Below are 9947 nucleotides of genomic sequence, written 5' to 3'. Positions count from 1 at the left end.
CATTTTTCAGTCTGAGGTCAGCAGTTGGCTGGATATCGTGGGGCTTTGTCAAGAAGAGCAAGGCTACTTCCTCGTAAGTTTGTCTGTTTCTTAGATGTGGGTCACATTTACTGTCAGCTTGAGCCAACTGCTGCACTGTTTTTTTCTTTTAACCATATACAGATGACCCTGATTTTTGCTTCAGCTCAGCTTTGCAGCTTTGTCCATTCCTGCATACATGGTTTTAGAAATTAAAGCAATTAAACCATGCAGATTTGCATGATTGTGCAACCTCTTTTTACATCATATTTTCTAGCAGCACTCCCTATTCTAAAGAAGTCCTCCTATTTCTGTTTTATTGCACAAAGCGGCAATTTATCACACTGCACAGGGTCAGATGGCAGCTGGGAGGGTGCAAACAAAAGAAATCCGTCTCCTGCAGCCCCCCTCCACCTTGATTCTAGTATCAGCACTATTCCAGACTGCTTCTATGTCAGCAGTAAGAAGTCTGTATGTGGGAAAAGCAAAGAATATTTCAACTCAAGTTTTTTCTTCATTTGCTCCACTTTTTAAGTCACTTAGACTTTGATCTGAACTTCCACCCACATTTGACTCGCTCTTACTCAAGTTTTCATGTAATTCTGAAGTACTTCCTGTTACGGCTACAATGAATACCCACTGTCTGCTGCACCTCCCCTCAAGTCAGGATAAGATCAGACAAAATGGTAAGAATGCTAGGAAATGAAAATTCTGAGAAAAGAGTTTGATTCCAACTGTTTATTCACAAAACATTTAAAATGACTACAATTCAAACTGAGATTGCACTTTTTTTGTTTGCATAATTGGTGAAAATAGTCAGTAGAAAAGTCACAAATACAGCTCAAACCAGGATTTGAAAGCAAACATGTTCTTGTTCTTGTGTCAAGAACCTCCCGATAGCTGCACTGACAAGAAAAGTCCATTTTCAGACATCATCTTCAGACTTGCTCCTCTGTGATGACTGACCAGTCCAGTCTCCACATTTTCATAAGTCCACAGCATCTTTGTTTGCAGTGTCTTTTCCCTCATCACTTCTTTTGCACCACGCATCACAGTCCAGCTCCACCAGGCTCCGTGTCCACTTGGCCCTGTCAACACATGACCCCATCGCCTCAATCTGCTCACTGGGTAATCCAGAACCAGCATGCTGACCCAGAACGCTCTGGAAGCTCTCGCAGGGAGAGGAAGGTGCAGACAGCCTCCTAATCAAGAAACAGAAAGGCTCGACTTCCCCCAGTCGAAGCGTGGCTGCTTGACTTTCTCATCATTAACATCATCATGCGATGCATCTTCAGGGGATGTGGCTTCAGCGTTCTGGTAGCGTGATTGTGGGCACCCAGTCGTAGGCATTTCGGCTTTCCTCGCAGAACAGACTCAGCTTGTCCAGTGAGGGGTCTTTCCACGGGTTTGCACTGGGGCTCTGTGGACAAAAAGGGGGGACCGTCAGAGTCGTGCACGCGGCAGCATGTGTGGAGGATCAAGTCAAAAGAGTGATGCATGCATGATTCACTGGCTGCAGGGGACACGTACCGTGACAAGAATGCAATGCACGTCCTTGGGCTCGCCGGTCTCGTCTGCGCCCACGAGGTCGGCCAGGCGCTCGATATCGTTGACGCGCACCACGTTGATGTCGTTGTCGAAGCAGAACGCCTGGATGAGGGTAAAGTGGATCTGAAGGGCGATGTCACACTCGTACTCCTCATCGGTGGCGAGCACGCAGAACGCCACGCTGTCTGGATCACTGTGCGCAAGAGAAAAATTAGGAGGAGATCGGTCAGTTTCACTTCAAAGCTTTAGAGAGGAGGAAAGAACTGGTGGATGATCGTCAAGAATACTTACACATTCATGACTTTAGCGGATTCGTAAACTCCAACTGTCAGGTAGTCCTGCTTCTTTGCAGCGAGCAGCAGCTCCTCCAGGGCTGCGCCTGCACTCTGAACCCTAAACAAGGAAAAGCGCATTTCATTAAGACACTAAATAATGCTTTACAATCATCAAAGAGTTTAAGCCATTAGGATTAAAAGAAATGCGTACCTATCAGCGTTTGCCATTGTGTTTTCTTGTCCGTTGATCTCCTCCAGAGTCATAGTTATATTCCAAGCACGGTTGGGGCTTTCGCGGCGGAGCAGAGCAGTGTGCGCGTGCGTCTCAGTGAGGCGTTTAGGAGTTATTCTGAGGTCTGAGCAGGCTGTGGGTGGTTTTATAAAGCGCTCGGCGTCGTTTCTCGGCAAGGGGCGGGCCTTTCCGCTCCTGCCTCCTACCATTGGCTTAACGCAGCCGGGTAAGGGGAAAAAGCAAAAGTCCCCGGACAGTTTAAGCCTGAGCAGTTGCCAACCCCACGTGGGGGTGAGATCTCGTCCTTTCAAGAAATCCCCCCCTTAACACCACCTCCGTCCACCCCCCACCCCCGCTCCATTTACTTGTCAACATCCAACATCATCACATTGTAGGCAAAAACAAAAAGTCCTTAATGGTGAACTTTCACAGTCAGTGCACAAACTGAATCAATTTGTGACAGTGCATTAATAACAAGCTCAGGTGGTCCCTCATTGTCATGTGATTGTCATATTTGTTGTTATGAAGAAGATTTTTCCTAAAATGCTGGGGCATGTAGGTAGATGTAGTTTAATTCAGATCATTTGACAAATATCAAATGCAAATTAATTTAAAAAGTAAAAAAAAAAATTAATTTAAAAAGTTATAAATGTCACGGAAAGATCCCAGAATCTGATCTCCTCTGATAACCTCTGGAACATTCGGGCGTAGGACTTTCCCGACAAACTTTCCCTGCCTGTCTCTAATAGGCTCCCGATCCTTACTCAACCTGTTGTTGTGTTTACAGTCTGCGCTTTTAGAACTATTCCGGGACAGAAAGCTTGTCCTGACCCGAATAAGCTGAGCTTTTTCTTTCTTTCTTTTTTTTCTTCCTGGAGGAGTGACCAAGCAGCTCGTGACTGGGCACGCGCCGCTTTTTGTTCCCACATTGTGGAGCTTTAATTGGCGCGTGTCGCCTATGACCATAAGTCGACTTTGCTTCTAGCCATCAGGTCCTCCACCTGCCTCTGTCCGGTGCTTCTGTAGGGCACGTGCGCACGCGCGCGCGCTTTTTATGAGCCAAGTACTCTTGATGGCCATTAATTGCCTGGAGGCAAATAAGCACGTGCCACGGAAAGCAGCCACTTTAACCTTTTATTGATGCTAGCTAATACGGGTCCTGTCTTAACTGACAGTTATGCATTAATTCTGAGTATGCATATGTAAACACTTCTCAATATTGTTTTACAATTAAAAAAATGTTTGGCTGCAGGGAACTCGCAATTACAAGAATAACCCCAACATTAAAGGCTGTTTGCTTTGTTCTTTAGAAATTAGTCAATTGAAAAGCCACGTTGACATTTTAATAAAAGCAAATGTCTCTGATTCTCCAATAGAGGTGTGTGTACACCCTAGTGGTGCTTTAAAGTACTCCAGACGTTACACTTTTATCAGCTTACTTTAAAAATATAAATAAATAATAAATTTACAAAGAAAAGTATTTTTTATTAAGTTAATTAACACATTTTTCATCCTAAAATTGTTTTTAAATGTAGTTTTTTACTGACAAAAGAACCCAAACAAAGAAATGAAAATATATGTGATTTTCTGTATTTTCATTTATTTGTTTTAACTCTTTCCATTTACAAACAATTATTCATATTTTTTTTATGTCATTTTTTTATTGCAACCCTTTGGAATATTTATCTAATGTTACTATTTCATTCTATTGTTAATGTTGCCTAAGCTTTTCATCTTTCAATAAAAGTGCAAATTTGACAGGTCGGTACTCCTTAAAAAGATGAGATGCACAGCATCAGATGACGTGATGACTGGAAGACTTTTGCACCTGACCAACACCAAGACGCAGAACATTTGGACGAAGAGCGCTCTCTTGTGGTTGACGCGCGTGAACTTTCCCCTCAATGTGCGCCGCCTGTCCCAACATGTTTGTCACGATTGCGACCTCAAACTTGTGATTCACCCACCGTCTTCTATAAGCCACAATCCCCCCACAGCTGTGGTAACAGTGGGGACACAAAAACACCCCATTAACGTACAGTAATACAATTGATGTCAAATAAAAATGATATTAAATTGTTCATAAATTGTATATTAGGGGTGTAACAATTTATTGAATTGATTTATATTCCTATGATCCAACCAGACTGATGAGGTAAGTTTTTAATCAAATTGATCTAGGCTATTTTTTGTCAATTCAAAGTGAAATAAGTCATCAAAATATTGGAAAATTCAGTTCGGTTTCTGTTACCATTACGTAAAAATGACCAAGTGCTATCACAGCAGACAACACACATGTGATGGCAGCAAAACTGATCAGGCCATCATTCCAGTCCAACATGTGGAAATACTTTGAATTTGGCAAAAACATGTGACCATACAGTGTGGTAGAATGTTCCAATAATGTTTGGATGAAATTGATTTGGGGGGAAAAAGTGGGCTGAACTTGATGCTTGATTGCTTAAGTCTTGCTTACTTGTTTGTCTATACACATATTTAATTTGCACTTTTTCTTGAAGGAATCTGGAAAACTTCACCTGCACTGTTCAGTACGCAGGTATTAACCTCTGAGTCACACTGGTTGAAGTTTTGGCTAAAAAGAGGTCCTGGATCCATTTTAGGTCAGTGAATCGGATCGTTTAAAATGAACCAATATCGACTAATAATATAAACAAACACAAATTATGATATGAAGCATTATAGTGGTGTTACATTGATTAACAATGAATTCTTTTAAACCATGCATGTAGATTTATAGCAGTAGTGAGTTGATGTAGGGTAAACCCAGATGACTAGAAATAGGAAATAGTGTCCTACTAGTCACTTCCCTAAATGTGGAAGTTTTCATTATAATTTTAAAAGTTTATAAAGTGGAAGTGAGAAAATATCTTACAAGATTAAAAACTGGAAGAGGGTGTTTTTAACGGTCCCCTTGTAAGATAAGAAGCACTGTACTTTGTACTTTTTCATAAAAAAAAGTTTATTACTGTAGATGTGTAGACATGTCTTGTGCACAAACAGTTGATGTGTACAGAAATATTATATATACACTTCATTATTAGATTAGGTCAAATGTCAGTGCATTTGTTGGACATAATTAACATTTAAAATCTCTGACTTATAACCATTAACGGTACAAATTCATATCATTCCATTGATAACCAACAATAACAAAAAAAAAATACACATTAAAAAAAAGAAAACTTACAAAAAAGATCATCTTTTTGAGTACACTTTATCGCAAAACAATTGACTGATCAAATATATCAAGTCCCTTATTTTTAACACCTGACTGTTCAGTATTTTAGACATTTATAAGGGCGACTGCAGAAGTAGACTGGGGTAAGCTAACAATAAGATCAATTCATTTGTGCGCTTCTTTATACTTTGCATTGTTTGACTGTACAGCATATAAACAAAGCACTACAAAATGAAAAAGCATGGATACCCTTGTTACAAGGGAAATACTAATACTTTACAAGTCTTCTAAAATGGCCAAATGTCCTGCAATGGCTTTAACAATACATGAAGAGGGTAAAAAAAAATCCCTCTTGAAGCTTCATGAGTCAAGCAGCATAAATTGCACTACATTGCATGTTGTAGACTAGTTAGCATTAAGAACAACTGGACTATTTATTTTCATACTCATATGGCTGTGCCAATTGGGATTTTTAGGAGTATCTATGTACTGTAAGGCTTTGGTCCAACAGTCTTTTTTCCAGAATTTTTCAATTAAGCAACAGTGTTATCACATTTTACTGTTAATGTTCCCATGTTGGCAATTTTTGTGCAAGGCCAGAGCTGTCAGAAGTACCATGCTCCCAAACGCCGCAGCATGGCTACATTCTGGTCATTTCAGTAGTTAACCCTGCTAAAATATATAAATATCTCCAGTTCCCCTTTCCCACTATAACCATGAAAAAAACAGAAGAAAGTGCAAATAAAGTAACTTCGGTTATCAGAGGGCAGATCAATGGGGAAAAAAGCAATGGAAACAGGTAGATCCTATATCTGGATAAGTGATGGTCGTTTTCCAATCCTCTTGTTTGAGTTTCCTCTGATAGCATTAGGAATATGGCTCCCTCTGCTGGTTCTATTAGGAGAAACGGTTGGACTACATCTCATCAGAGCGGTGCTGTTGCAGAATGACAGGGGGGTGGCTTCTGTCGATCCACGGCTCTTTGGATCCGGGCACTTCGTATGGCACAACACCGTCAATGGAACCTTCCTGTAAGGACCCGATTCCACCAGTGGGGATCTCTGCTCCTTGACCAGGAGCGGGAAAATCTGCAGAGGAGTTGCTGTTGACACCGGTCTCCGAGTCGGGCTGCTCAACCTTCTGGAAGTCGGGAGTGTAATTCTTCTGATGAGGACTGGCGTTCTCCACAGTTTGGGGCACAAAGACAATCTCCTTGTCCTCGAGGTAAGGTGTGGGACCTGTGCTCTCTGGTGGCACTGAGCGCAAGCTCCGAGAAATGACTGAAAATCAATGGAGAAATAAAAAAACTTTAATATTGGGTTCCACATTTAACTAAAACATTTCTACCCAGAAAAAAAAGCAGCCTTTGCCGTTTTTTGATCAAACTTACTAGAAGACGGTGTGTAGAGTTCCTTCTGTTCAGAGTTTCCACCAAACGGATTGACTGATGGAAAGATGATGAGACAGAAGGAGAGCAAGAACACCTGGAGGACAAAACCAAAGAGAAACTGAGAAAATGGTAGAACCAAAACATCTTTACACTCTAGACAGGAGTGAGAAAAAACACAAAAAGTTGATTCCGTCAACACAACTTACCATAACACAAGTGCTGGTTGTGCTGGCTTTCAGGGTGGACATCTTTACAATAGCCTGGAGTTTCTTCAGTTGCTCTATCAAAGACCTACAAGTAGCAATAATTGGGCTAATTTTCATATTTCATTACCCATCATTACTTGTTAATAGCCAGAACTACTTACATGTTTTGTTTCTGCAGCATCTGGACCTTCTTCTGTAGTTCCAGGTTGTGTGCAGTGCAGATGGCCACCCTGTCATTCCATCATGTCAGTGCTTAGTATGCATGCTCTGCATGTTCTCTTTTCTTTTGCACTAAACCCGACGGCTCCTCTCACCTGTTTTCCAGTCCATCCACATACACCTTCTTTTTCTTTCGGCTCTCCTGAGCCGACTGCTTGTTGCGAATCTTCCTCCTGACCCTCTTGAGGGTCCTCTCCTCCGCCTGTTGTGGAAAAAAAATGAAAGCAGCTCAGACATCAAACCAACAGATGGTTTGAAAACAAACTAAACTCCCAAAGCTGCTACATTAAAAAAAAAAAACACACACAAAGACGAAATATGATGAATATATAAATATTAAAAAAAATTACAAAACTGATTGGAAATACGATTAAAATGTCAGCAATTTCATGTGGCTTAAAATGCAGCTCAGTCAACTAGCAGGAGTAAACGCAGGTATCGTCTAATCGCTACCTTTGTCAGAGGCATGTGTGTGGGAATGGTGAGTCCCTCTTTTGCCAGAAGGCGTTTCTCCTCCTCACTGAGAACAATCTCTTTAAACTGGAACTACAACAAAAGAAAAGAAACATATTTGACTAGGATAAAAATCAATGCAAGTCATGCATTAGAAACCATCTGTTTGACTTAGTAACAGCAGGATAAAGACAAACCTCATCTGCAGCGCTGGCCTCGGTTGAGTCCTCCATCGAATCCTCTATAGCCAGAGTACATGGCAGCTCACTGATGATGTTCTCCTCCAATGTGTCACTCACCAAATTGTCTGTCATGAGAGTATGGTTTATATGAAACAAGATTTTATTCAAATGTTTAATATATGGATACTTTAGCCTCTTTTTAAATATGTTTAAGTCACTAGAAGGGCTCTGGGTTTTAGAACATTAATACCTAGATCAATGAAGACATCTGTATCTGGCTTCTCCGCCCTCACGCTCTGCAGCACGTCCATGTCCGTGTCCCCGGGTCCACTCTGAAGCAGAGAGTAGCTGTGATCTGCTCGGACTGTTAGGGCGCCCGGGTTCTCAGTCTGCTGCTCTTCACAGACCAGCATGGACTCAAAGTGCAGCGGGCTGGGCTGAGAGTATGTGGGACTGGGCACGATGTCGCTGTCACTGCCATGTGGACTTGGACACCCGGCGAGATTGTTGTTGCCAGCACCGGTGCTGCTGTCATCAGAAATGCCACTATCGCTCCCCAGGGGAGAATGGGAGGGGCTGAAGACTTTCGTGTTTTCTTCTTTATCCAACAAGCTGGACAAAAAGTCTTCAGTATCCATCCCCGTCAGCATCTGGGGAACAAAAGCAGCCAATGACACTCTGGAAAATATGACACCAATATTACACCTTTGGTTAGCCTTCATTGTTTTTGGTTACCTGACAGTACTACACATTTATTGCTTAAAATATCTGGGGAAAAACATGCAAATAAATTAATTTAAAATAAGTAAATAGAACCTTTAAAAAGTCTTACATCTGGTTCTGAGAGCCAGGACTCAAAGAGGCCATTATCATCACAAAAGAAGTCTTCAGTGGAGCCATTCTCTCCATTCTGGAGCAGCAGACCCAACAGATCTGCTTCATCCATGTCTGAAAGCTCTTCAGGGACTGACATCTATTAGAAAACGAAGACACAGATTGTAACCATTAGTATAAATAATCAGTTAATAAATAAATCCATTCTGCAACCCTTTGTTTTTCTGTAATGACTAAAGCCAAAACGCGACTTGCATCACAATTTAACAATTCTGTAAATTGAAAACTTGCAGATTATGTAGATTAAGATTAGCCTATCAGACATTAAGCGTTTATTGATGTCACTTAGTACCAGAAGGTCACAGCACTCATGGTAATATTTGATCTATTTTGCCCAACCTTTCTGCACTTTGTGATCAAACATTTTGCGAATTAAAAAGATGATAATCAACCCATTCTTGTAACAACAATAATTATTGGGATTTGAATGTACTTCATTTTTCCTCGAACGTCTTCATTGATTGACGGCCATGCTCCTGCTGTTGAACAACGAGGCTTTGACGCATGCTCTCTACGTCTTTTTATTTACACAACCCGTGTTTAGATTACGGTCTTGACAAATAAGGAGCACCTATTTCCGGGATTGCACAAAAGTAAATTTGTCCACGCGGACAACTCTTTTGTTTAGTATGTTTACATCCGGGTATTGCATCACCACTACAGTCCCATGATGATCTCATCCTGTGTTGTGCCCCTCCCCCCTTCCTCTGTCAGTGGGTTTGGTGTTATTTTAATTTTCAAAACAAATAAATAGCGTTTAGATTTCAAGAATGTTTTTGCATTAATTTATTCATATCCTTAAATGTCAAAGCAAGAGCTTAGTTCGGATGCAGAGATTTTTTTACTACTTAAAATGAAAATGAACTACTAGAGCAAAACCTAATGCCAGAGTTGTATCTGTAAAATTATTTGCTGAATACAAACAAAATATTTGTAAGATAGTGGATTGAATGCCTCCAAAAGGCTTTCTTTAAGATTGAGTGCAGAAAACACGTTACGAGACCAACAACGAGAGTGTTCTTCGTTCTTAATCTTCATAATAATCACAAGATACTAACTGAGGGCGTGGCACCTCGAGTTACAATAACTACAAAACTTAAACCTAAAAAAAATGTTTGTCCCGAAAAAGCAATAAGTCTTACCGTTTTTATTAGAGACAAACTCGACTCGACTAACAGCTTCCGGACGTATACAAGGTTCTGCAGGCAGCTATTCTCTTTTGCTAGCGTCTTCGGTCAATGCATTTCCTCCCGAAACCACCTTCCAACAAGGCAAAAAATGCGTCATCACGCAAAAGCGGAAGTGATCTTGAAGACGTGGTCGTTTGGGAA

The 9947-nt window shown here is 41.0% G+C and overlaps 2 protein-coding genes across 2 annotated transcripts; both read right to left on the bottom strand.

Annotated features, from left to right (window-relative positions):
• Positions 1-741: 741 nt before the first annotated feature.
• Positions 742-2210, bottom strand: gadd45ga (growth arrest and DNA-damage-inducible, gamma a). Its single transcript, XM_004072217.5, has 4 exons — positions 2053-2210; positions 1858-1959; positions 1549-1759; positions 742-1438 (listed from the first exon to the last, which is right to left on the bottom strand). Exons 1-4 carry the CDS (start codon positions 2103-2105, stop codon positions 1325-1327), a joined length of 480 nt encoding a protein of 159 aa, XP_004072265.3. The 5' UTR covers positions 2106-2210; the 3' UTR covers positions 742-1324.
• A 2818-nt stretch (positions 2211-5028) lies between these two features.
• On the bottom strand, positions 5029-9908 carry creb3l3l (cAMP responsive element binding protein 3-like 3 like). The gene is made up of 10 exons (XM_004072304.4): positions 9759-9908; positions 8555-8695; positions 7973-8372; positions 7738-7847; positions 7541-7633; positions 7183-7289; positions 7030-7098; positions 6869-6953; positions 6663-6756; positions 5029-6552 (listed from the first exon to the last, which is right to left on the bottom strand). The coding sequence occupies exons 2-10, from the start codon at positions 8693-8695 to the stop codon at positions 6188-6190; spliced, it is 1464 nt and encodes a 487-aa protein (XP_004072352.1). The 5' UTR covers positions 9759-9908; the 3' UTR covers positions 5029-6187.
• Between the last annotated feature and the right edge of the window lie 39 nt (positions 9909-9947).

Source organism: Oryzias latipes, chromosome 9 (genome assembly GCF_053564925.1).
Source record: "Oryzias latipes strain Hd-rR chromosome 9, Olatipes_Hd-rR_3.1".
NCBI lineage: Eukaryota > Metazoa > Chordata > Actinopteri > Beloniformes > Adrianichthyidae > Oryzias > Oryzias latipes.
This window is presented reverse-complemented; position numbering and strand designations above follow the sequence as displayed.